This window comes from Lagenorhynchus albirostris, chromosome 2, assembly GCF_949774975.1.
Source record: "Lagenorhynchus albirostris chromosome 2, mLagAlb1.1, whole genome shotgun sequence".
NCBI lineage: Eukaryota > Metazoa > Chordata > Mammalia > Artiodactyla > Delphinidae > Lagenorhynchus > Lagenorhynchus albirostris.
This window is the reverse complement of record NC_083096.1, coordinates 89,976,242-90,003,949: the sequence shown is the minus strand read 5'-3', so window position 1 is coordinate 90,003,949 and position 27,708 is coordinate 89,976,242. Positions and strand designations below refer to the sequence as shown.

Here is a 27,708-nt window from a genome sequence, read left to right as displayed (position 1 = left end):
TCCAGTGTGTAAGGAGCTTGGAAGTCATCACTCCATCCTGACACCAAGTAAAAAGATGGACAAACTGGAAAATCAACAACTCTTCTTAGATCCTTCAGAGAAGCAAGGTCACAGGGCAAATTGCTGCTTCCCAAATGGGAGAGACAGACAGGTAGATACAGAGCATCGCTACCTACCCGAGCAGGAACTTCCGTGAAAACCAGTATTGGGGTAGGACAACCTACACTATAACTAACGAATTGCTAGAGGCTCAGTATAGACAAGCCTGAGAGTTTAAGACTCCAGGGGGACCAATCAGGGGTGACCCCCACCCTTTTGTGAGTTTTAGCTATAGAAGCTCTACCAGGTTCTCACAGAGAATGTCAGAGAAAAATCCCCTCATGATTCCGTCAGGGGAAGAGGAAAAGTGACCATTTTGAAATATGCCAGCAAATTCTTTCTGTTCTTCTTAACAAGGCCTGCTCTCAAGAGAAACTATTTGACCAGAGCCTAACTTATTGGGGTTTTATCAGAGCTTAATCAACCTGGGGGAAGGGAAATACCCAACTCCAGCCCACTCTAGACATTCTATTCTACCTAAAGGGAGCGAAAACTGAGACTCACATATGAAATTCATAGTGAGTCTGTGTGGGGCACAGACTCACGAAAAGACCAAGGCCTAACCATAGGACTACAGAATGCTTACCCTCCCCCCGCACCTTACACCACAATACTAAAAGCCTATTTACCAGTTTCTTTTATCCAGTACGTCAGGTCAGGCTTTCAACCAAAAATTTTTAAAGTTGCAAGGCATACTGAAAGGCAAAAAACACACAGTATGAAGAGACAGAGCAAGCATCAAAACCAGATTCAGATATGGCAGGAAAGCTGGAATTATCAGACTGGAAATTTAAAACAACTATGATTGATATGCTCAATGGGAAAAGTAGACAGCATGCAATAACAGATGGATAATGCAAGCAGAGAGATGGAAAGTCTAAGAAAGAATCAAAAAGAAATGTTAGAGTTAAAAAATACAGTAACAGAAATAAAGAATGGCTTTGATGGATTTGTTAGTAGACTGGATATGGCTGAGGAAAACAATCTCCAAGTCTGAGGATATGCCAATAGCAACTCCCAAACTGAAAAACAAAGAGAAAAAATACTGAAAAAAAAATGGAACAGAATATCTAAGAACTGTGAGACAAGTACAAAAGGAGTAACATTTGTACAATGGGAATACTAGGAGAAGAAAAAGAGAAAAGAACAGATGAAATATTTGAAGCAATCATGGCTGAGAACTTCCCCCAAATTAATGACAGACACCAAACCACAGACCCAGGATGCTCAAAGAATACAGAACAGGATAAACACCAATAAAAACTACATCTAAATATATTCAAACTGCATAAAATCAAAACTTAAGGAAAAAATCTTGAAAGAAGCCAGAGGAAAAAACCACCATACATATAGAGGAACAAAGATAAAAATTAATTTGACTTTTCAGAAACCGTGCAAGCAAGAAGACAGCAGAGTGAAATATTTAAAATGTTGAGTGGAAAAAACCATCAACCTAGAATTCTGTACCTTGTGAAATTATCCTTCAAAAATGAAGGAAAAATAAAGTCTTTCTCAGACAAACAAAAATTGAGGAAATTTGCTGCTGGTAGATCTGACTTGCAAGAAATGTTAAGTTCTTCAGAGAGAAGTAAAATTACATAGGTCAGAAACTCAGATATACATAAAGAAAGAAGAAATAAATGGAGGTAAAATTAAAACTTTTATTTTTACTATTCTTAATTGATCTAATAGATAACAGTGTTCAGAGGGAGAAATTAGGAATACTTTGTTATTTGAAGATACAGCACTATTCCTGTAGTGGTATAGTGTTATTTGAAAATGGACTTTGATTAGCTGTAAATGTATATTGCAAACCCTAGGGCACACTAAAAAAAAAGTTTAAAAAGAAGTATAATTGGTATGCTAAGAGAGAAAAATGGAATTATAAAAAATACTCAAAACTATGAAAGCCAGAAAAAGAGTAAAAGACAAAAATAGGAACAAAAATCAAAGATAATGAATAGAAAATAGTAACAAATATGGTAGGTATTAGTCCAACTATATCAATAATCACTTTAAATGTCAATGATCTACATGTTACATGTTGTCTACAAGAAACCCACTTTAAACATAATATAGATTCTATAGAAATATGATTAAAACTAAAGGAATGGGGAAAGATATATCATGCTAACAATAATCAAAAGAGAGCAGGAGGGACTTCTTTCACTTAGCATAATGCCTCAGAGTTTCATCAAGATTGTTTCATATATCAATAGTTTCTTCCTTTTTAGTCCATTGTATGGATGAACCACAGTTTTTAAAATCCATTTACTCATTGAAGGACATTTGGATTGTTTCAATTTTTGGCAATTACGAATAGAGATGCTATAAATATTCCTGTACAGGTTTTCATAGGAAAATAAGTTTTCAGTTCTCTAGGGTAACCACATATTAGTGCAATTGCTGGGTCATATGGTCATTTGCCTTTCATTTTATAAGAATTTGTCCAATTGTCTTCCAGTATGGCTACACCATTTTGCATTCCTACCAACGATGTATTGGAACAATGTTCCATTATATGAGAGCACCCTCATCAGCACTTGGTATTGTCAGTATTTTTATTTTAGCCATTCTAACATGTGACGTGTTAACTCACTGAGGTTTTAATATGTACTTTCCTAATGATTAATGATGCTGAACATCATCTCATGTGCTTAGTTGCTTTGCTCATCTTCTTTAATAAAATGTTTAAGTCTTTTACTCATTTTTATTGGATTATTTGCCTTCTTACTGTCAAGTAAGAAACTTTTGAGAGTTCTTTAGATATTCTATACATCTTTTGCTGGACATATGATTTGCAAATATTTTCTCCCAGTCTGTAACATGTCTCTTCATTTTTCTTAATTGTTTCTTTTACAGCAAAAGTTTTTAACTTTGATGAAGTCCAGTGTATCCATATTTTTCTTTTTGGATCATGCTTTTCTTGTTAAGTCTTAGAGCTCTTTGCCTAACCTCAGGTCATGAAGATTTTCTCCTATTTTTTTTTCTAAAAGTTTTGTAGTTTTATGTTTACATTTAAATTCATGATCCATTCTGAGCTTATTTTTATATAAGGTATGAGGTTTGCTTTTCCTCCTATGGATGTCCAACTGCTACAACACAATTTGTTGAAAAAAACTATCCTTTCTGCGATGAATTGCCTCCACACCTTTGTAAAATATCAATTGACCATATTTCTGTGTTTACTTCATAGAGTCTCTATGCTGTTTCACTGATCTATGTGTCTCTCCTGTTGCCAATATCACACTCTTCTGATTACTGTAGCTGTGAAGTAAGTCTTAAAATCAGGCAGTGTGATTCCTCCAAATTTGTTGTTTTTTCAAAATTGTTTTAGCTATTCTGGTTCCTTTATCTTTCTGTATAAATTTTAGAATCAGCTTGTGTGTCTATCTACCAAAAATCCACTGAAGTTTTGATTAGAATTGAGTTAAATCTACATATCAGTTTGGAGAGAATTAAATCTATACTTTATATTGAGTTTTCTAATCCCTGAATATGGTATGTCTCTCCACTATTTAGGTCTTCTTTGATTTCTTTCATCAGCGTTTTATTGTTTTCAGCACATAGATCCTGTGTATGTTTTAGGAGATTTATATTTAAATATTTCATTTTTTAACTATTGTAAATGGTGTTACTTTTAACATTTTTTATTTCCAATTTTTATTGCTAGTGTATAGAAATATGACTGATTTTTATGTATCAATCTTACATTCTACAATCTTGCTAAACTCACTTATTAGTTCTAGGTGATTTTTTTGTATGTGTATGAGAATTCTTTGGTCTTCTCTGTGAATAGGGACAGTAATATTTCTTCCTTTGTAATCCACATTCCTTTTATATCTTTTCTAAAATCATAAACGGATGTTGAATTCTGTCAAATGCTTTGTATGCATCAATTGCTATAATCATATTGATTTTTTCTTTAAATGGTAAATATGGAAATTACACTGATTGATTTTCAGATATTAAACAAGCCCTTCATTCTCTGGATAAACCTCACATGGGCTGGTATATTATTCTTTTTTATTATATTGTTGGATTTTAGTTTCTAATATTCTGTGCAGGATTTTTGTGTCTATGTTCATGAGAGATATTTGTAATTTTTTTCCTTGTGATGTCTTTTTCTGGCTTGAGTATAATGACATCCTATTAATGAGCCATTTCTTTATTTTAAAAAGGATAGAACCTAAGAAATGACAAAGATTTGGTAAACATCCCATAAAAGATACTTCCTGGGTTCTGAGACAGTCGTATTTGCTGGCCTGTGAATTGGATATAATTTCTCCTATGCTTTGCTCCTGAATCCAAAATACAGATGGTAGTCATGCTGGCTGCAGTGATAACTGACTTTTGTAATCTCACTATCTTATTGCCAATTATTAAAACTGGTCTTCGCTGCTGACGTGTTTTCAGTGATTGATGAAAACAAATGTTTACAAATGTTTAATGTGCAACAAATGTTTACATTTTCCTACAGCTGCACTGTCAACCTGATCTTTGCTTTTCTTCCTGTTTTGTAGCCACACCTGGGCAAAATCTACAACCAGGTGAGCCAAGGTCTCTGTGCAGTTTACAACTATGTAGATTTCCAGGGGGCTTAGGGAATTTCAGCTTCCTTCTCCTCCAGAAGGGTGTAAATAGTTCAGATAAGCCTAGGCCTCTAGGTAAACATGGCATTTGGCTGAATAGATTGCCCATCTGAGGCCCATGGTCATTCAGGTAAATGCCAGCCCAGGTCATCAATGTGAAAGCAACAAAGGGGGAACTTTCCACCAGGCAGCCCATCTCCAAATGATGGGAGGAACAGATGAGAAGTCAGCTATTTATTTGTTTCAATTTTCAAAAAAATAATTTTTAATTTTTCCTAAGTATTAAATTGATATAGTCCTAATATAAAGTGACATCTATGAAGTAGAATGGGAAGTTACATAATAAATACACTAAAATTCTTAAAATTCATGTAGTGCTTTTTATATGCCAGGTTCTGCTCTAAGCGCTTTACATATATTAACTCAATGATGATAAAACCCCCAGTAAGATAGGTAACATTGTTATCTCAGTTTTACTAGGAAACTGTTGTAGAGTAATATGGATAGTCCTGTTTGTGCAATTTTCTTAATGTATGTATGAAAATACAAAAAATAGCACATGGAGTGAGGTTCCTCACTCTAAGCCTGGAGTGTGGAAGTGAACAGGGAAGAGGACTTGCACTTGTGTTGCACATACATCTGTTTCTTTAGATTTTTTTAGGAGTATGCATTACTTTTATCATTTAAAATTAATGTTTTCTTCAAATTACTCACCCAAAAAAGGCAATGCACACTCACTGTAGAATTTTTAGAAAATAAAAACAAGCTAAAATGAGAAAATAAAAATGACCTGTAATCTCACAACACAGAGGAAATAAGCATTTTGGTGTTTACCTTTTCAGTTCTTTTTCCTTTGTATAAACACATAATTTTATGTTTATCAAAAAATTAGTTCAAACTGTAATGCTATCTTAAAAGCTGCTTTTTTCAGCTGTCAGTTCTATTGTGAATACCTTTCCATGTTATTAAACAGTCTCCATGTTGTACAGTATGACCTTTACCATATTTTTGGTCACCTACTGCTGAACTCTTCTTTGCTATTAGTGGTGGGACAGGGTGATTAATTGAACATTTAATGTGGCGGCGTAACCTGATTGAGAAATCAGTCGTATCTGATTTTCTTGGCTACGGACTCTTCCAAAAAGAATGTGAAGTATTTTTCCCACATCCTCCGAGGAGGGCAGCTGGGACTTCCAGTCCTGGAGGTCACAGAAGATTGGGGCTGGTTTTCCAACTGAGGAATGGGAGGAGGCTTACCTGTGGGGCAGTGATTTCCAGTACCTGAGCAGAGGGCGGGGGATCATGAACGTCCACAAGTGGGAGAAGTTGAGAGCCACCTGGAACACACACAGTCTCCCACCTCTCAGGATGGCAAAAACTGGTATGAAGATGGCCGTAAAGAGGAGGCAGGAAGAAAGACCAGTAAGTGGCCAGCTGTTGGGAGAGGCCGCTGTGAGTGGGTGGCTTAGCAGCCTGCCTGGAGAAGCAGTGTCCACAGACAGAAAGGACCGGCATTCAACACAGGGCACAAGGAGCAACGACACTGTGGCCATCTCCACTGAACAAGGACCAGCTGCCCCAACTCTACGAGACCAGGCTCTTTGTTTGCTTGTCTGGGGAATTTTGTTTTTTGTTTTTTGTAAAACCCGATGAGCCGAGGGATGAAGCCCTAATAGTGATCCTAAAATTCTCACCAACTGTGATGGGGCTTGGGACCAGATTAAATAAACTAGGAAAAATAAAGAATATTGGCCTTTCTTTCCCATCAAGTGTCGTGGGGCTATTCATTCCACGCTTATATGCAACACCATGAGGAACACACATGTGGCTAAATCTTTGTGTTCATCGTTGATGCGTGGCTGTTCATTTCAAACGTCTTCCTGACCTCCTAAGGGGTCAGTCAGCTCATGGATTAAGCTCCTTGGACTAGGGGACCTGAACTGAGCCAAGACAGAGAAGGGTAGGGGAATCTGGTCCTCGCTCTATCACTGATGTGCTGTATAGCTCCAAGCAAGTTTCATCAACCTCTCTGTGCCCCCATTTTCTGGCCTGCACAGTTCTAGGAACCCATAGGTCTTTGCCCCTTGGGAGCCTTCGGCCTGCAAGAAGGCTAGACAAACTCACTGGTAAATTAAATGACACATGCATGGAAACTGTAAACCGCTCAATAGTTCCCCTTGTGCTCCAGTCAAACCAGACTTCGGGCCATGTTCCAGAACATACTGTAAGTTTCACACCTCCATAGGTTTGCTCTTGCTGTTCCTTCCATCCAGAATCAGTGCCCCTCATTTCTGCCTGTTGAAATCGTACTCATTCTTTGAGATTCCACAAGAACAACTCTCCTCCACAAGTCTGCCCCCACTCCTTCCACAGAAAGCCTTCTTTCTTTCTTCTCCCACAGACGTCTTATGCCTTTGACTACAGTCACAGGGTATGTTTTACAAGCTCCCTGAAGGCAGAGGCTGGGCCTCATTCATCTCTACATCCCCTACAGGACCCAGCCCAGGATTCTGCAAGTTATGGCGCAGCCAAATGTTTGTGGAACTAAAATTGGGACCTAGGCCTAGGCTTGGATGAAGTTTCAGGCTATTTCAGGCCCTGGAACGGGTGGGGTAGTGAGGGGAGTGCTGAGGCTGGGAGATGAAAGTCCTGAGCAGGAATGTAGTCTGGGCCTTCCTGACTGGAAGGGCCTCTCTGCACTCCTCCCGTCCCCACTCTGCCCCCCATGCCTCCTCTCCCAGCCCCTACAGGAGCAGGGAAACACTGTGTACTTGGGACTCTCCTCCATCAGACCCTTGGGCCCCTTAGGACCGTCGCTCCACCCACACATTCCCTGGTCCCCGTAAAGAGGGCAAAGGCCCGAGCAGGTCTGTAGGAAATGGCTAGAGTTGCTGTGGAGCAAGGCCAATGTCCAAGCTCCTAGATGCTGTCTTGGGCGCCACTCTTCCTCTTGGTCTAAAACATTGTGTTGACCCTTTGTCCGACGCTGTTTGGAGAGTGGAGGTGGCATGAGCTCATGACAGAGGCTGACGAATCATTCCTCACTGCTGCAGAATGGGACAAATGCTTAGGGTGGGGATGAGGGAGGTTAACTCCTTTCCTGGGGAAGAGGCCAGGCGTGCACTGGGTAAGGTGGAAACTTCAACCCTCAAAAGGCTGCCCAGGCAGAACATCTGTGCATCGTGAAGCAGAACAGGGGTTTTTAAGGCCCAGACAGAGGCATGAGGGGCAGCCTGGGGAATCCAGATCTGCTATAGGAAGGCCTAGGAGGATGAAATGGTTAACGGTTTTCTGAAAAACAGGGAGAGTCCCTCCTCCAGGGGCCCAGCTGGCTGCAAAGCCGGAGCAGAGGCTCCAAGGGTGACGCAATAGGGCCCGCCCTGCACACCAGAAAGGGTGAGGAAGGCGGGTTCCCACCCAGCAGCAGTCCTCCACACAGCCAACGGCTGACCACTCTCTCTCCTCCAGCTCCAGCAAACCAGCCACAGGGCAGGGCCTTTGGGGTGAAGGGGGCAAGACCCTGGCCACCTGGGATTTGGGAAATTGCCGCTTCCGCCTGTCCCACTCCATCCAGTCCCAGTGCCTTTCCAATCAAGGCAAACGCCTCTACCAGCCCCCAACAGGGTATCTAATCGCCTGGCAAGGAGCAAGTGGCAGGCAGGGGGTGGAGAGGCGGTACCTGTGAGAGGCACAGATAGGCACTGCAGCGCCTGATCTCGGCAAACTGGCAGCTCCACCTTGCCAGCCCACTCTCCATTGTCTTGGGAAAGGATATCTGCCAGGGAGACAGTATTTCAGAAGCTTCTTAAAGACTCAGGGCGACTCCAAGGGTTGGTAAGTCTATCTGAACTCTGGGGATGGACTGCTGTCCTTCTCCCCACCCTGGGGCCTGGCACCGTCTCAGAGGCAGGGAGAGGATGACTTTTACTTCTAGGAAGGACTCTGCCGGGTAGGGCACATGGAGAGAGTAAGGAGGAGGGCTCCTCTCTGAGAAGGTATTGGGGGACCCAGATTTTGTGACAAAGGCCTGCTATTGACTCTAAGCCCAATGAAGACAGGAACTGTGCCTGTCTTGTTGACTTTGGGCTCCCTGGCACCTAGCAGAGCCAGTGTTCAGTAAATAACTGACTGGCAGAGACATGGGCAGAGGCTGAAAGCCAAGGCCAGTTTCACAATTTCTGGAGTCCTTTTTTGGTAAGCTCCTCACCACAAACACATACACATGCACACACACACACACACACACACACACACTGTCAAAAGTACACAAAGTAGCACAAAGAATCATCAGAACAGATTCCTTGAACATTGTTTACAATTACTGGATGCCTTCTCAGCCTTGACTTTTATGGGCTGCAGCTTTGGAAACTAAAGAAAGATACATCAGGCTCTCTGGTCCAACCCCCCAAAGAAAGCATCTGAGGAAGTCTTGAGGGGCTGCTAGACACACAGTAGCCATACCCAGGGGCCAGGTTGGGCCAGTGCAGTAACATCTGCTCATGGTTGGGGCAGGTCCAGCCTTCCTTTTCAAGGAAGTACAATCCCAGTGTAAACAAGTACTCAGGACCGGCAACGACAATCCTTTTCTGCAGCAGTCAGGTTTCTGCTTATTCTTGTCATTCTGGGAAGCAAGGCACAGGGAGAGTTTCAAATTCTCGACAATAACTCCTTTCCCCTCCAGATTTTTAGCTTGGATCCACATGTTAATAACTTACATTTGCACAATACTTGCAAGCTGTTCAAAGCTCTTTTATATTTATTATTTTGTTGGACTGGGTCATCACAAGCCTCAGACGGAGAGCTATCACCCTGTTTCGCATGAGGAAACAGAGGCCCAGAAAATCTCAGGATTCCAGCGGCCAAGTTAGTAGTAGAGTCAAGACTTGAGGCCACACTTCCATCTGCCCAGCTTCCCTCCATACCATGCAGCCTCCCCATGAGTCAGCCATCGTGAGGTCCAGGCAATGGACCTCACATGCCCTTAGGGCAAAAATGTGCCTTCCCCCAGGCCCTGTTTACAGCTAGGACAATTGACCCCAGTGCTGAACATTTTTGCTCCTTCTCTCTGGAAGGATCTGATGCTGCAACCCTAGCTTGTCCGTTTTGCTTGAAAGCCATTCCCACTCTGACTCCTACCCCAACGCACACTCTGCTTATATTTCACTGAGTTGGAAACGACTCAAACAACAATAGGAAAACAATTAGGCAAAGCTCCTCTGGCAATCTGATAGCACCCTTGGGAAGCACTGACAATGATAAGTATGTAAACAATCCCTGTATGTGGTAACATGTTTTTGAAATACTGTAATTTGACCAAAGCAGAACGCAAAATGACATGTACCTACCGATCACAGGTACGCAAAAGTGAGCTTCTGCAAACCGAGAAGAACCAGAAGTGAACTTAAGGAGACCTAAAGAGATTTTTATCTTCACAGGTTTTTCTTTCCTCTAAAGATTATGTTCAAAGTAATAATAAATAGTAAAATAAATAATACATATGATCATAACAAGCAGAGGAAGAGACAGAGAAGGAGGAGTCTTTCTCAGCCCTTGGCCCTCGGGAGCCTCTTCCCAACAGGGCTGGGATTGCAGAGAGGGGAGGGAAGGAGGCTGGAAGTAGGGAACCGGGAGCTGTGGGAAGTAGGAGCCTGGCACGCCTGGGGAGCCAGCGCCCAGAGCCACAGAGGTGCAGCTGGGAATCTTGCCCCTGGGCATCCCCTCAGGCCAGCAGGGCAGATTAGCAATCTGGAGTCACATCTCGGGGCACCCTTCACATCAATTACTGTGTCTACGGTGCCTCCCAGGGTTGTGCAACAAGGGGGCTCCCGGACAGAAAGAAAATGACTAGAGTGGGGCTCAGACCCCAGGAGGTGAATGGGCTCTAGGGAGAGCACGGCCTTGCTCTAGAAGGGTGCCAGGCCAGCAGGGAGCAGCCACCATCGGCTCCCCTGGGCCTCTGGGACAGTGCACTGCACACACATATCAAACTCATCATGTCTCAAGCTCACTCCTGATCTTAGCAGCCCCTCCATCTGGCCTGCTTCTCTTCCTCCTTGTGTTCACCAACCCCGGGGGACGTCACCACCAGCCACCCACAGCTCACCAGGCTCCGTGGGATCTGGCTCCGGCTGCAGCTCTCGCTCCACCCTGCTTTGCACCCTATGCCCCACCCACACTGAAATCTTTATAGTTCCTGTAACATGCCAGGCTGTGTCACTGCCCTGCCTTTTCTCAGGCTATTCCCTCAGCCTGGAATCCCTCTCCTGCCTTGTCCAGCTGCTTATATGTCAAGAATCAGCTGGGGCAGCATCTTCTCTGCAAAGCTTTTCCTGCTCACCCTCCCATCCCCCACTCCACCAGCACTCCCAGGTAGGGCTCGGCACTTCACTTGTCTCTGTCGTCCCAACATCTAGTGCTGCTCGCAGCACATCTTCAGCATTCAGGGTATATCTTATGAATTAAATAGAAATGAATGCACGTGGAGGGTAATGTTGGGGGTAGACAGAAGAGTGAATTTGATTAACCAGCCCCCGCCCACATACTGTACCTCCTGCTACCATATTTCTGGTAACAGCATCTCCCAGTTCACCTCTCTCCTCAGGCTACTCCCTTCTAGAGCAGGGTCCCTCTGGGCTCTAGACCCTTTGGAGACTTCCCCCCACCACACACAACAGGTGTACCTGTCTTTGGGTCCTTGCTCTTCTCAAACCTTGGCTCCTGGTAGCCGCAACTGTCATCGGGATGGTGCCGTTCAGGGGAGTGAGCCCTGACTCACCCACCTGACCTAGCGCGGAGGCTCAGCTCAGACAGGTGGGTGAGTAGGCTGGTAGCTAGACTTGGGGCCAGGTTGGGTGGGAAGGTCACTTCTTCCATCCATGAGCAGTCATGCCCGTAGCTGGGCCATGTGGGGTCATCTGGTGGGGGGCGGGGAGCATGCGGTGGTTCTCACCGATGTTATGTCGTCACACCCTCCGACTGGGTGAGCTCTTTGATCTCCAGCCCACACATAGCGGTGGGGATGGCAACCATCCGTGTCCTCCACAGCGTGCTTGTTTCCAGGAATGCCCTTGGCTCTAGCCTGACATGAACCACCTAGGCCTTTTGCCTTTCCACCAGGACAGGGAGTGCTGGCCCTCCCACTTTCAATGTAAGCACCTTGACTCCTCTAGGTCAGCCTCCCCAGCCTCTACTTGGGCCAGGCACTCATGTAAGTGGAGTCACACCTGCTGATCTCCTTTTGCCTCAGACTGCAAAGGTACTGCTTCCTGTAGACCTGGCCCTGTCGTCACCATCAGCAGCAGCAGCAGCAGGCAATTCTGTGAGCCTAGTGTAAGGGAAAACCTGTTACTTTGGTTCAGGGGGCATAAAAGAGAGGCTGAACTCCAGTCCCCAGCCGTCTTGTAGTCTGAATGCTAACATGCACGGCAGAGCTGGGGGACTGACACACAAAGCTCTCAGACAACGGGAGTTTTAAAAATCAAACCCAAAAGACAAAAACACCTATTTTTTTTTTCAAATAAGCTAACCTAAGTCACATGTTTTCCTATTCAAGGGATGTGGAGTTTTCACCTCTGTTCCAGCTGGCCCTGCCTCTGTTCTCTAAGCAGGCAGCTCTGATCCCTGGACTCTGACAACATTTTGGGCAAACCCACAGGATGAAAGCTATTTCTGGCCATATATCCAAAGAGTCCTGGGCGAGCAGGCATAGCTCCTGGCCCCAGCTGGGGAATAAGAAGAAAAGTGCCAGTCTGGCACCCTTATGGATCAATCTCGTATTCTGCTCCCCCATCTCTTTGTCCCTTCTGCTACAGGAATACTTCTGAGAGGGAAGTCAAGGGGCTTGAAAGAATGGGCAGAAGAGAGAATCCCAGCAGTGAAAGATGAAGATCTGCAGAAGTGCATCCTTCCAGGCACTTCCACAGCCTACTTCAAACAGACAGCCTCATGGGGCTGGGTGGTTGGAACATGGGATTCTCTAAGAGTTCTGGGACCCCAGAAGCAAGTATTTCACACTCTTCCTAACCTTGAATGTAAACCAGTGGGGAAAACGTTTCTTCAGATCACAACTTCTTTCTTGAAAGAGCTGACCCTGCCAGAGACCTGCTGGGTTTCTGGATATAAGAAGGTGGGATGGGAGGAATTTAAGAAAAGGGCCCTGGGAAGACTGGAACACTCAGCAGAGTAGAGAGGAATCTGGCTTCCCAAAGTCAATCAAGGAGGGGAAGGTGAGGTGGAGGGATGGGAAGGGAGGAACAGGAGGAAGGGAGATGAAACGACCATGGGCCAGGGAGCTTTGTGGGGCGGTGTGGCTAATGAGAAGTCCCGGGTGACGAGATAGCCAAAATAACTTTTCAGAACATTTCAGAAATGTGACTTCAAGTTGTTTGTGGTGTGATGTAACCTCTCCCCTGTGGCCCAAAAACCTTCATTAGAAGTTCTGCTACATGTTATGGCATTATTTTTGTGGTTGTTTTGGAATAGGGGTGCGGGTTGAAAGGAGAAGGGACTGTTTTCCATATTTGAATTGACAGCAGGAACTAAAGAAACAGCCACAAGACCAGGAGAGTGACTAAAACTTCAGATGAGGCACAAAACTAGAGCCAGAGGTAACCTTGAAAGATCTAAGTCTCCCCAGTAATTCACAGAAATCAGGGGAGAGGGGGAGCATTGGACTTTCCACAGGACGTGGGAATTTCAGCCAGTGTCATTTGAATGTCAAAGGACAAGCAACCTTAGCTGACATTGCCTTGCCAGCTGGACTAAGGTTTAACGAAACATAAAATGTATTACACACATCTGTACTATCCAGGGCCTTAGCACAGGGGTAGCACATAGTAGAGCCCAGTAATAGCACGTGAATAGTCCATGAATGCCCTGGTGCGGCCCTGGAAGCTGTCAGAGTATAATGCTTGATCCGGAGCGGGTGGGGGGGAACACGACGACTTCTCTTCCCCTCCCCCACCCCTCCTTCTCCATCCTCTGACCCATCATTAGCCCCATCCCACCAGCTCTGCGGCACGAAGGTCCTGTAAACAAGCAAGGCCCAGCGGAGACGGTGGTGGAGGAGGTCACAAAGAGTTGTGCAGAAACCACACTGCTCTGGGTCTGTTCTACCCACCCTTATGGTGTCAAAGAGGCAAACGCTGCCTCTTAGGAAGGGGCTTCTGTTTCAAAGGGTCTGGGGAGGGGGCAGTGAGTGAGTGGGCTATCTTGGGCCCCGGAAGCTTCCTAGGACTGGGTGAAGGCTGTGTCGTGTGGGGCTCTGGTCTGCTCACAAGCATCCCTACGCCCTTCTGAGACCATTCCTGGAACCCCATAGTCCAAAGGCCCTCCAGTTCCGCGGCAACCTTGCAGGAACCACGCGCCGCTCACAAGGCTAATGGCGCCACCTGGCGGTACAAAGGGCCCGGCTCACCCCTGGAGCTTCTTCCCGAGCGAGCTAGGAAAAGGGGTGGCTTCGGCGGCCCAGTCCAGGGTGGTGACGTCATGAAAGAGCGCCGTTTCTCCCCGCCTCTCCCCTGCCCGCCGGGAGCTGCCAGTACTCGACGTGGCGTCACCGCCCTCTACCCTTACTTTGCGTGCGTGTTTGCGTGCGGCGGAGGTGGTGGCGCGGGCCGGTCGGAGCTCTGTGTTGCTTGCTTCTGGTGCTCCTGTCGCTGCCGTTGCTGTCCGGCTGTCTTGGACGGCCGAGCGGACGAGGCGCCGGCCCCAGCACCTCAGCACCGGACGCGGCTCGGCGCGGGGCCCCGCCTGGAGGGTGGGCGAGCGCGTGTCGGAGGGTGCCGCGCGGGTAGGCGGGCGGGCGCCCGTAAGGGAAAGAGGCGGGGGCGGCGGGTCAGCCGCGGCCCGGGCCGGCCGGGGGATGTCGATGCCTGACGCGATGCCGCTGCCCGGTGTCGGGGAGGAGCTGAAGCAGGCCAAGGAGATTGAGGACGCCGAGAAGTACTCCTTCATGGCCACCGTCACCAAGGCGCCCAAGAAGGTGCGGGGGGCTCTGGGTGGCGGCAGGGGTCCGGGCTGGGGCCTCGCGGAAGGGGCGCGAGCGAGCTCCGGGCCCGGGTCCAGCTAGTTCGGGACTTAAGGGGCAAGGTTTGAGGGACCCGGGACGACGGAGGTGGTGTGAGGGGTGGAGGGTGAGCGGCCCCAGGCCTATCCCGAGCTGGAAAGGCAGACCCTGACCTCACTTTCCTTTGTCCCTCGGCCCAAGTCCTCCGGGATCTTTTCGAAACCCGACAGGGCCGGGCCTTAAATTTGCGACTGACTTTTCCTGGATGAAGGGCCTGGAAGACGGGAGTGGGAGGGGGTGACGAAGTGACCCCAGTGACCAGTCTCGGGATGAGGGTGTACGGGAAGTCTCCTCTCAGGTGAGTGAAAATCTGATAGTGCTTCTTTGGGAGCAGTGGCCGGCTTATCCAACAACTGCGTGCGATCTTGGAGGCAAGATGAAAAAAATGCGTGGAGCTAGCTCTTTTATGCAGGTGAAAACGATGAGGGCAGCATGAAATTGAAAAGAAAACTGATTTTCACCTTCTGTGGTCGTCTAGTTTAGACATATTTAAGAAATTAACCTTTGGAGGTTGGTGACAGCAGATACTGTCATGGATACAGGTTGATCGTAGAGTCATGTGAATAGATCACTTAGGCATCCCTTGAGAAAGGAGCTTGGGTGGGTTGGAGGGGTGGGTGGGAAGGAACGATTGCTCATTCTTTACTGCACTTAGTGAGGCAGAACAAGTTTAGTCTGTTGTGCTGTGGGTTGAACTCAAAGGACATCCTTCTAATTCTCTTATTGTGGAAGATTAAATGACAGCCTTTGGAGGTTTTAATCTAACCAGCTCTCTGAGTGGTGGAATTGGGATCCCTAGTGCTTTCTGAGCATTTTCTGCCAAACACATCTTGATTTTCCACATAACTGGTACCCAGTTAACAGTAAACCAGAGAACCTTTGCAGAGAGGTGACCTTTCTGAAACCAGTTAAGAACCTGGATAAATATTTCCCTCCTATATAAAGACAGAGTTTCAAGGCTATCTCTTCCTGCAGTGTTTGATGGGATGCACTGCTTGTATAAGCTGCACAAAGCAAGGTTTGCAGGAATAGTTACAGTCGTTCAGGCTGAACTAGGTAAGCTGTCATAAGTGGGAGAGATGATTTTTTTTTTCTTTTAAGGAAATTAACCTACCAGTCCAGAAATCAAATGCAGGGTTGAAAAGACAGGTCACCATTGTGTGCTTTAGCTCTGTCTTCCCACAAAATTTAGATCTTACCAATAGAATGCCTAAAAACACTTTGTAGAAGATCCCTTGATTCTAAGAAGTCTGACTGACCTTATTTTTAGTGCTCTCAGTTCAGCTGACTGCTTTGTTGGAGCAGTAAACCTTTGTAATCTGCACTGTGTGGAGACAAAGTCACAGTCTTTATAAGCTAATGGAATATGGATAGTACCTGTGATGAGTTAGGGGAAAGAATGGGAAATCCCTGGTAACCTAATTCCCGGAACTCTTCCTCTCCCCATTAGCGTATTGTTTGTCTAGTTCTTCAGGGATTAGGCATCTTTTTTTTACTTGCCTTTATTTTAGTAAGGCTTTGTTTCTGCAGGTGCCACTATTAATAAGACAAAGTTTGTATTGTAGATTGTAGACTCCATAAAGGCAGAGACTTGTGTTCACCATTGTATCTGTCGTGCCTAGCTCTGTACCTAGCATATAGTAGGTACTCAAATAGTAATTGTCCATCTGGCTAACTAGTAATTGAGATGTCTTTATGGCTGCCTACCACGAATAAATTTTCTTCTTTTCTTTCAAGGAGAAATGTTGCTAATGTGAACTATTGTCAGGCCAAGTGCTAATGATTTTAGAGACTCATATTCCATTAGCTGAAAGGAGGGGTCTCTGCCAGGAATGTGGGAAGACCCTGTTGTAAGTTCCATTTGCTGGTAAATGTACCCCTGTGTTTCTTATTAATCTTGCTGTTTCTGAGCTTTGTTGTTTAGTGTTTACACAGCATTTTGTATTAAAGTGCTTTATGATGACTAATTACCCTTCCCCTAGTGATGATGAAAGGCATTTATCTAGTTAATGAGTTGATCGAGGACTAGTCAAGGTCACATTGCAAGTCCTAAGTAATCTGTTTTTTCATAACTTCAGCTGAATCAGACATAATGACTTAAGTCACTTTTGTACCTCTGCCATGTGTTGATAATGTGAGAAAGCATGAGCAAAGTAAGAGGAAAAAATTTTATCTTGGCATGTATTGAATGGTGTGAGAAAAGGCCTCTTCAAATAGTGCTGTCCTTTGCCTGTGAGGATTCCAGTGTGGCTCTAGACCAAGTAATCCTTGGATCATTCCAAGCCCTGAGGCCCCTCAGGAAATGAGGACATTTCTGGTGCCAGTCGGAGGCTATAGGTTACTGCAGGGTGACCTTGATGGTCTTCAGTCAGAACAGATTCCATTGTAACTAGTGAAGTTTTATTCACTTTAGGATAGACTAGATGTCGTTTAACTAAAAGCATAGATAGCAAGATTCTTCAGCTATAATCACAACTTACTCATTTTTGTATGCCCCGGGATCTACCACAGTAGTGTGTAGATAATGGGACTTGTTTTGGTTTGATTCAGAGCTTGATCTGAGTGTCAAAAAGCCAACTAAATGGGTACCACCTTGAGCAAGTGAGCTTCTGTGCCTCAGTTTCCTCATCTGCCAAATAAGTGCTTTTTGTTTGGAACAAGTGCAGATAGGTGTGTGTTGGGAGCTAAGATAGCAAAAGTGGTTTTTAAAAAGAAGTCCATTAGCATACTTACACTCCCTGTCTTTAATGAGCATTTGAGGTGGCTTATAACACAGGACACACACAATACAGATGGGAAGTCCAAACTATAGAAAAAAGGAAAAAAACATTGTTAACCCTGAGGGCTAAGACAGTGGACGAGGCTGATCATCACATGCAACTCTAAGCTTCCTAGGAGCGAGAGGATAAAAGGAATCAGAATTATAGTCTCATTAGCAGACATGGGAAATGATACACACCACTTCCTCAGGGAGACAACTTCTGCTGGTAGTAAGTTCTAAAGGAAATTTTCACAGGACAGTATTAATAGCTATAGTATTGATTCCCGTGTTAAGGCTTGTTCATGACTGTCACTGGTGCTTTCAGATGGAATTGCCAGGAAAATTTGGGAGAGAAAAGGAGTCCTTGAGTTGTAAGGGCGGTGTACATTGTACCATAGCTGGAGAGAATCGTTGTTTAATGTTGGCAGTTATCAGTCAAACCAAACAAGTCAGCTAGTTCCCCATCATAACTGGGTATTTATCCCTCTTTTTCTGCTACTTCGTGTTACAGCTGTGATATTTGTCCTTGGGCCTTTGGAAATTGACATTGTGTCAAGGGTTTTTTTTTTTTTTTCCATAGAATAAACCCAAGCTTGTTGATGAAAACCTTGTAAGATAGACATGTTTCTCTGGAAGGTCTATCAGAGCATCTGTACGAACATTTGGGGTGACTTTCTAGAGTGATACCTTAGGCATTTGACCTAGGATCTATCCAGTCAGACCTTTACCACCAGCACAATAGGGGAAAGGAGAAAAAGAACACAACAGAACAATTTTGCTTGTAGGATATTCTTTGTAGGATATATTTGAATAAAGCATATATAGCACTAATTCATCAGAAGGGTCAGCTGAGACTTAGGAAGCATACCAGGTAGAGACCCAGTGGAATGCTTAGATGTTTAGGATGATCCACTTCTTATCAGGATTATGTTATGGCTAATTCTTGGTGCGGTTTTGTTGTTTTTTTTTTGCGGTACGTGGGCCTCTCACTGTTGTGGCCTCTCCCTCTCACTGCTGTGGCCTCTCCCGTTGCGGAGCACAGGCTCCAGACGTGCAAGTTCAGTGGCCATGGCTCACGGGCCCAGCCGCTCCGCGGCATGTGGGATCTTCCCAGACCGGGACACGAACCCGTGTCCCCCGCATCCGCAGGCGGACTCTCAACCACTGCGCCACCAGGGAAGCCCTTGGTGCAGTTTTATAGAATTTACACCTGTACTTCTTAGATTCACTGAGAAGTGATTTGATAGGTTGACATTTCCTATCTTCTCCACATCATTAGTATCTCTTACTTCTCTTTAGAATGACTACTGTTTTAGTGCCAGTCTTTGAACAGGAGTCAGAGGTGTAAGAAGATCCCATCAGAGGTGTAAGAAGATCCTATCTCTTTTAGATTTCTCCCCCAGATATTGATTACCTCTCTTTTTCTTATTTGATTCTGTTTAGTTTGTTAGGCACAGTTTCCATATTACTTTGTTGTAAATTCCTTTAGATTTTTAACTTGTAACAGAAATCTGTTCATTGTCTAGATACTTTGCTGGCAAGATTATAAATGTGTACTTTTTGTTTCATCAGGAAGGTATATTTGGATCCAGTGTGTGTTACCCAATATAATATTCTTGTAAAGTTGTTTATAAAAGATATTTTGATACGTAGAATCATGTAGGTCTTTAGTTGCCTGTGACTCCTCAAAGTTTACTCTGCCACCTCAAGTAGTTGCAATCTGTAAATAAGCACCTTAATGCTCTCTTGGGGCTGTTATTTAAAGGAACTGGCCAATAAAGGAGAATCATTTATACCTATCTGTTTCCCAAGTTTGGAAATTTGAATATTAAATTTTATAAAGAAGGGCCAACCTTATACTGGGTATAATAATTCAGAATACATCACATTGAGGTGGCGCAGAGGCACCCCACTCATGTATGAAGAACAGTACATTTGCATAGACCAGAGTTTTTTCCTGAAGTCCGAGAATCCAAGGTTAAAGACAGATTCTTACCACAAATTTTCCTTCCAACTCTTGTCAGCACTATCAGTGCCTTGCATATGGTAAGTAGTTAAAAATTCACATTGAATTGTGAATTCCATTCTGATTCCGCATTTCCCTTTGACTCATTCAGGTAGTTCTCTTGCTATCCCACTGTTGTTTGGCTGTTACCTGAGACCTCTTTAACTTCCGCCTTTTTATTCTTAAAACTGTGAGGAGGAGGAGGAGTATGATGTAAGTTAAGCACTTGATTTTTGGAGTGAGGTTTACCTTCAGCCTCTGCCATCTCAAAGTTGTGTGACCTTTGGACAAGCTGGGTGACTGAACCTGTTTGAGCCTCCATTTTTTTACCTGTGGAATGAGGAATAATGATAGTCCTACAAGATTGTCGAAGAGACTAGCATTTAGTAAATACTAATTAGTGTACTTATTCCTTTATTACTAGAGTGACCATATGTCCTGGTTTACCTGGTACAATTCAGGTTTATGCCTGTTATCCCAGCATGCTAGTCAGTGAGTGCCTTCTTAACACTCTGAAAAGTACCCTGCTTTATATGGAATTTCAAAATATTCTCAAAGAGCCAAAACAAAGATGTTTCTATTGGAATATCTTTTCAACAGGAAATTTCCCTGACAAAAATGTTATTTTATGTAGAGCTTACTCCGGTTGAACACTAGACTATTTGTTGATTTCCAGGAAGTATATAGACAGTGGGAGAGTTTAGAGCTTGTGATGGAAATGAGATATGTTCTACCTGACCACTCCCCCACCTCATTCCCCATAATGACAGTGTACCCATAGAATGAGGGCATTTGTCAGACATTGGCCTGAGTCCAGGAGTTTATTTCCTCAACCTGTAATAGTTCGGGAGTCTTTCCAAACTAGAATCTTTGAATCACATGAAACAATTCCAAAGGCTCATCTGAGCTGTGACCTTATGTTTGTATATGGTCACCTTCAGATTCCAGGCCTGTGTACTCCAACTCCCTCACACCCACTCAGGTACTGTTTCTCTCTGCTCTAAACAGCCTGCTCTTAATTACGTGTAACTGATTTTCTCTTGCAGAAATGTGTGGCCTTTGCTCCATAGCAGTTACAGATCTAGGGTGGAGCACCCTTTGCCTTTGTTAACACTCATACTGGTTTCATTTTTGTTCCTATCTCTGTTCAGTTTTTCTAAAGGATTCAGTCAGGTGCCTTAATCTCAGAATGTATATAATGATTGGTACTGCTTAGCAATATACAGTGGGGCTTAATCATTTACTACCCAAACAGGACACAGAATAAAACAGTGGAATGAACTACTGATGAAAGGTATTATTTGGAATGCTGGGGAGAGATTGGGAAAGTACTTTGACAGAACCGCCAGTCTAGGACGGCAAAGCATGTTCCTGCTTTCTTGTCTTGAAAGCTCCAATGCCTCAGCTAATGTGCCTCTGTACTTAACTTCTAGGGCTTAATGGGCTTAAAGTGTTTTCCTTTACCAGCCCAAACCAGTTCAGTTCTTTTAAAATGGACACCCTGTACTTAGTTGTGTGCTAGCAGTGAGGCTTTAACGGGAGGGGTTTGGGACTGCTCACTGTTCCATGCTGTTCATCTTGGACCTGCCTCAGGTTTAGTTCTTTACAGTCGAAGAACTGCTCAGCTAGAGCAAGCCCTGTTGTTTATGTATTTTTCTCTCCTTTCCTGAGCCTGTGTGTGTACAATGGCATCAGTGGAATCCCACTGCGCCTATGTGCTCAAGGTGCCAAGGAAAATGCCAATGTGCTGATCTGCAGTGTGCGCAGCTCTCTGAGCTGGATGGTGAACTGGTGAGTAGCAGAATGAAGGGGCTGAAGGCCTGGAGCAGATGAGTATAGCCATGTTCCATTCATTTTGGCCTCCTGAATGAAGCTGTTCATACCACTGTGTTTTGAGCAGTGTCAGGAGTTTGGAAGTTCTGTTTTTAATAAATGGTTCCTACTCTTCTAGTACTTATTAATTGTATTAAGGTGAACCTTTGAAGGACAGATTTCCATGGGTATTATAATGGGAATTACTTTTTCCCTTTACCCCAGGACTGGCTTGACTGCAAGTCAAAGTTTCTGGGCTATGACCTATTCCAGTTATGGTTTTTAGAATCCTGAAATCAAAAAGGAGACCTGTCAGGAAAGTCAATAGGATAGATTCTGCTCTGCCCTCTTTGACCACCCCCACATTGTATCCTTACTCAAAGGCTTTAAGGAAAACCTTTTTGGGCTCTCATGACAGTTAGCTTTATTTTGGAGATGTAGAAAAGAGCTACTCGCTTTGAATTCTCAAACTGCACCCCCCACCCCCACCCCACCCCCGTTGTTAACTTCAGAAGGGAGGTCAATAAGTAGACAAATACGTGTGAAAGGTAGATAAATAGGTTTCTCTTTTGCCAGTTTGAGGGAATGCTCCTGAGATAGTCACTGGATTAGAGACTCCAGAACAGTGGTTCCTAATCTTTTGAGTCACAGATCCCTTTTTAAAAGTCTTATAAAAATCACTGTTCTTTCCTCGGCAAAATTCAGGAGCACAGAAACTTATACTTTCAGAGGATTTATGGGACTCCCTGAAACTCATCTCTGGATCCTGGCTTTAAAAGCCCTGATTTAGAAGGCCAGGCCTCTAAGCCATAGTATCTCTCTCCCTTACAGATCAAGAAACAGCTGAGATTAACTTTCTAGCTTGCAGCTTGTCCTTGGAACAAAGCTGAGGTTGTTGGTGTTCTTTTCACCCCCCTCTTTGGGATGCTCCTCAGCTTCCCAAGAGACTCATTATCAATGCCTTGAGGGTTCAAATGAGGAACTTATGCACACTGAAACCAGCGTTTCAGCAACTTTTGGGAGTTTTTGTACTATCTCAGCCCCATTGCTCTCATAGGAACTGTTGGTACCCCTAAATCTCCAGAGTTGATTCCATAGCAGTGTTTAGAATAGGGGACTCACTAGACTGCGTATCAAAACTAAACAAAATAATTTGCTCCTCTGTGTCTCTCAAAAATAGGTTTGATTTCAATGTAGTACTTCGCAGACTGTTTTCAAGACTGACGGTGATATCTGAATCTTACTTTTCATTTGATTTCTCTAGACCAACAGTATTAAGGACAAGGACCATACCCCATACATATGTATAGTATGTAGGGCCTGGTACAATAATTGTTTACTGAGTAAAGTATTTTGAGATGCTTGTCCCTAGGAGGAAGTGAGTTGGACTCACATGGTGGCTTTGCCTCACTTTCCCCTTCAGCTGGCCAGTGTTGTTTTTCTAACTTAGACCCCCTCCCACGTGAGTGATAACGGAGTACCAAGAACTGCAGGTGAGAAATTGATGAGAATTTCTAACAGCTTAGTAGATCCCTTTATAATGCCAGAAATAGGTAAGAGACTCTTCGGGCTAAGATTTGAGAATCTTAGTCCAGTAGCATGAGACCCACAAGGCAGTAGGCCAGAAGCTTAGAGGTGTCCTTATGACATAATGGGAAAGGTAATTTGAATTTCCCACCAAGTTTGAAACCCTTAGCATTAAGGACACTGCCCACAGTTGAAAGTGGTATTCTGGTTTACTCTTGATTTAAGCTTACTCTTAGGGTGTTTGAGATTTGGGGGCCACTGATGAGTTGAACAGTTTCATTTTGGAATCTGTGTTGGAATCATAAAAGTAATAAACAGCAGCTCTGCCTGGCAGTGCTGAGCAAACTTCTGATTCTTCTCGTTCTGCAACCCTGGCTGCCTCTTCTGCACCAAAGGCTGAGCTCAGCGCTCAAAAGCTATATGTGCCCTTGTCTTTGAAACACACCTTCAGAGTCACAGTCTTCAGGGAACTGGCCCAGTGCTTGCCCTAATCAGGAGCTTGGGCTCTGGTTGGCACTGAGAATTCTGTGTAGGTTGTTTCCCCACAGTATGTAACCTAGGCAGGATTCAGGGGAATGGGGGACCTCCAGAATTTTGCTGTTTTGGAAGTAGAAGTCTGTACTTTGTAGAAATGGCAAGTGTGTTCAGTTGTTCTAGTAACTAATTCAGTTTCCTGTGGGTGGCCAGGTGGCATCCAGCCTCTAATTCAGTACTTGAGTTTTTAGTGTCCAGAGCACCAGACTTCTTTGCAAGCAAGACATGAAGATTCCCAGTGTTCAGCTCTTATAGAGAATAGCCCAGCTGGCTTGTCATGCTGGACTAGATGAATTGTGAATGTTAATTATACTGATCAATACAGTGGCCTTGGTAACAGGCTTGTAGCTGCTGTAGAATCTGTTTACTTCAGGTTTGTAACAGAGAAGAGACCAAGCTGGTTGGGAACATTGTGTTCTAAGTGTAAGTCCAAGGAAAATGCATACTGGATAGACTGACCCTGTGGCACCCCTTCCCCGGGACTTCCCAGAGGGAAACATTACTCTGGTGGTGGTTTCTGTTCTTATTTGCCAGTTGAGAATTAATTGAGGTTGGAAAAGGCTTGGTTTTTAATTTGGTGGAGTAAAGAATGTTTACAAATCAGAAAGGTTAAGAAGGAGAGCACGGGGCGGGGGGGCCGGTAGGGGGGAGGAATTGGGAGATTAGGATTGACATATATACACTAATATGTATAAAATAGATAATAAGAACCCTGCTGTATAAAAAATAAAATTCAAAAATAAAAATAAATTTAAAAAGAGCACCTATGTTGAGAAGGCACCTCATTTCTCTAGTTTGTAATTAGGAGTGGAGAGTTGATGGGATTAGTTTCAACCCTTGCATTCAGGAGAAGGAACCTCTCCTATCTGGGGAGTAGAGGGTTCAGAATTCTGCACATTCTTTTCTGACTTCACAGGGAGGGGATTAGCTGAGCACTGGGCATGTTTGGAATGAGAGCACCTTGCCAGTTTTTACTGAATTTGGACCAACGCATTGTAAAAATACAGTCTCTCTTCCTCAGACAGGCTTTGTCATGTTCTCCTAAACCCTTGTGGATCCATCTGAATGATTGTCTGTAGCTGACAGATGGAGTTGGTATTAAAAGCAGATTTTCTACTTCTTGGCCTTATTTGTTTTATTTCTGTACAAGACCAACTCATTTGTTCCCTGTGTTCCTTGAGTCACTTTATCAAGAGCCTGGTAAACTCCATGTGCTTGTGTTTGCTTTTTCAGATCCTGCTTAGATTGTCTCAGATCAGTCCTCCTCATGGAGTGGGAAGGAGTAAAAGCTAGGGAGCTAGCTAGGGAGTCACCTAGGGAGCTTTTTCAAAATATTGGTAACCGGGGCCCTAACCTAGACCTACTTAATCCGAATGGGGAGGGGTTGAGAGTAAGGGGCAGGTGGAAAATGGGATGGTATGTGCATTTTGGAACAGCTTTCTCAGCTAAACTTGAGAGATCCCAGATTTAGAACCACTCTTTCAGATTATCTAGCAAGGCTAGCCAAAATTGTTGTGAAATCTGCTATTTGGATGGTAATGCAGCCACCACCTATCTCGGATGACTTTGGCCATGAGGGAAATCTTGTGCCCCATAAAAGAGGTCCTGGAAAATAGCCTATACTTACTCTTCTTTCCCAAGGTATACAGAGTAAGCCATAACCAGAAGTCAGGCATCCCTGTCAACTCAAGGTTGAGCATCTACTGTGTACCTGGACCTGTGCTGGCTGCTTAGGATACATCGGTGAACAAGGCAAAGGTCCATATCTATCCTGTGGCATTTACATTCTTATGAGTTTATTATTTGGGTCATGTGAGTCTGGTGTAGTGGTCCCAACTGTTTGGAGTTTAGAGCCCTATCAGAGCTGTGCTTATCTTCCAGAAAAATTACATACATGTAACAATTTGCATATAAGGGGGAGTTGGCAGCCTGAAACCCATCCATGGATCCCAGGCTAAAAACCTAGACAGCTTGCTTGCCTAGAATTGATTAATGTCGTGATTGGGATAAAGCAAGGTCATGAGTTTGGGTGTATGGGCATTTTACCTCCTAGCAGGACAGGACTGGGGTTTCTTCATCTGTATAGCCAAGGTAGTTTGCCAAGAACTCAAGGGTGTCTCTAGAAAAAGTATAAGGAATGGCTAGACCTCCACTAAACCAATAGCATTTATTTAGTCTGTGTTCTCTTTGAAATGTCAGGAATGACTTTGACTCTCTGTCCTCATCTCTAGTTTCTGGTTGGCTGAGCTTCTTGGACTCAATAGATTAAAAATCAGGTCAGAATATGAGAATTTCCTTAACATGATAATTTATATTGTGAATTCCTGGATTAAGATAGTAAAATTATAAAGATCGTGAGAGGACTTTTTAGTGAAATTCTGGCTTCAAAACATAGAAAATCACAGAAGGAGTTGATTGAGGGACTGAGGAAATAGCCAAAGAGTAAAAGATCAGAGAAAGATGATAGGAAAAAACGGGCAGAGCTCAGAAAGACAATTAACTAAGCTGGTAAGCCAGGTAGCCAGGAGAGCAGTTTCCTCCTTAAGCCGAAGTGAATAGATTTGAGACCCAGACAAAAGATTCCTTTTTAGTCTTGAAGGGGTCTGTTTACGTTAGGGTAAAAAGGGGAGGGTAGATAAGGCTTTGCTTTATTTATACCAATATTAGTATGTCTCTATCCCTAGAAAAGTTGGTGTTTGACTTGAATGAATGGCAGAACCATTCCTCAGAGTTAGTACAGTGTGTAACATGTACTATAGAAATATGAATGAAATTTCATTTGGGGCAACAGGAGAAAGAATTATGTAGAAAAGACACAGCCAGATTTAGAGATTGGAGCACAACGAGCTTGCAGAGTTCTATGCCAGTTCTACCTTTACCTCCCTGAAATCTGGCCTTTAGTATAACCACAGGCCAAGACCTCTTAAGGTGGTCTTAACAGGGATATTCTTGTTTCTCTGCCTAAGTCTAAGGAGAACTTTCCAGACCCACATTGAGGGGTTGCTGAATAAGTGCTGTATTCAAGGCCTTCCAGGCCAAACTTCTATAAATTCAGAGCCCATTAGAGAACAGTACTCACAGTCCTCCCCAGAGGAGCCGGGAGGCTCTAGATGGTTCCAGTTGTAACTGCTCTCCAGCATATGGAAAAACTATTTTGGTGTGAAACCTTACAGCCTGCTATTTAATATAAAAGACATCTCATTGTTTGCTCAATGATGCATTAAAGTCAAAGCTACCTAATCTAGTAGAATATAATCATACCACCAACTATCTTTATTTTCTATTTTTAAAGAAGCCCTTTAAAATGATCAAAGGAATTTCAGACCTCACTTCCTGGGTCTGTTTAGATTTATTTTGAGGTTCTGTTCAGCTTATGAAGCTATATAGTTAAAACCTACTATTGAGTTTTTGGGAAAATTCTACTGTTCTTAAAAACCATATAGCCAGGATTTTTTTCTTGTTCATTAAATGAGTACTTTATATAATGTCTACCGTGGATATGAAACCAAGATTCAGTAATCATATATTATGTCAGTTAAGTCCAGAATACTTCAATAAAATTAATAACCTTACAAGAACTTTTTTTTTTAGTTGTAGCAGAGTCAGTTAGAGAAGTGGTACCAGAAAGTGGGAAAGCATCAGTGACAAAATGTGTCTTTATCTAAAAATTTTACTGGGAGGTTCCCAAATTTACTTATAGCTCATTTTGAATTGGGAAAATCCAACCTCACTAGATCTTTCAGACATGTTATAAAGTGCAAGTGACCTGAAGTAGGTAGTGTTTGAGTGGTACACCCCAGTTGAGAAAGGAACCTAGTAGAATGTTCTCAATTTAAGGGCATGTTCTCTAATTATACTAAGTGTTAGTGTGTGAAAGAAAAGTTCCCCCATCACTATTCTGCACAGGATAAATAAACGCTGATAAAAAGCACATTTAAAATATATTCTTTGCTGCATGTTTTAAAGCATCGTCATATCTTATGAAGATAGCCAGCGGGTTTCCAAGATAACCAGAAAAAACAATCATTGGTCAGTTTTAACCGTACCAAATTGAAAACCTCTGTGTATAAGTAAATACAGGTGGAGTTTTTTTTTTTTAAGAAAACATTTTTAATCTTACAGTACAGTACCTTGAAAAGTACAGTAGTACAGTACAGCAGCTGGCATACAGGGGCTGGTATCGAGTGAACAGGCAAGAAGAGTTACTGACTGGAGGAGGTGGGAGGTGGGAAAGCTGAAGGATTTTCAGCAACAGGAGACAGAGGGCAAACTGCAATTTCACTCAAATGCCTGACGTTGATGGCACAGGTTC

The 27,708-nt window shown here is 43.8% G+C and overlaps 1 protein-coding gene across 2 annotated transcripts in view; it reads left to right on the top strand.

The window, feature by feature from the left end:
* The first annotated feature begins 14,281 nt into the window (after positions 1-14,281).
* AHCYL1 (adenosylhomocysteinase like 1) overlaps positions 14,282-27,708 on the top strand; it is a 41,007-nt gene continuing 27,580 nt past the window's right edge. For both annotated transcript variants that reach the window (XM_060139414.1, XM_060139415.1), the window contains exon 1: positions 14,282-14,673. In XM_060139414.1, the coding sequence (XP_059995397.1) occupies positions 14,554-14,673 (120 nt within the window). In that variant the 5' untranslated portion in view covers positions 14,282-14,553. The remainder of the gene's footprint in view (positions 14,674-27,708) is intronic.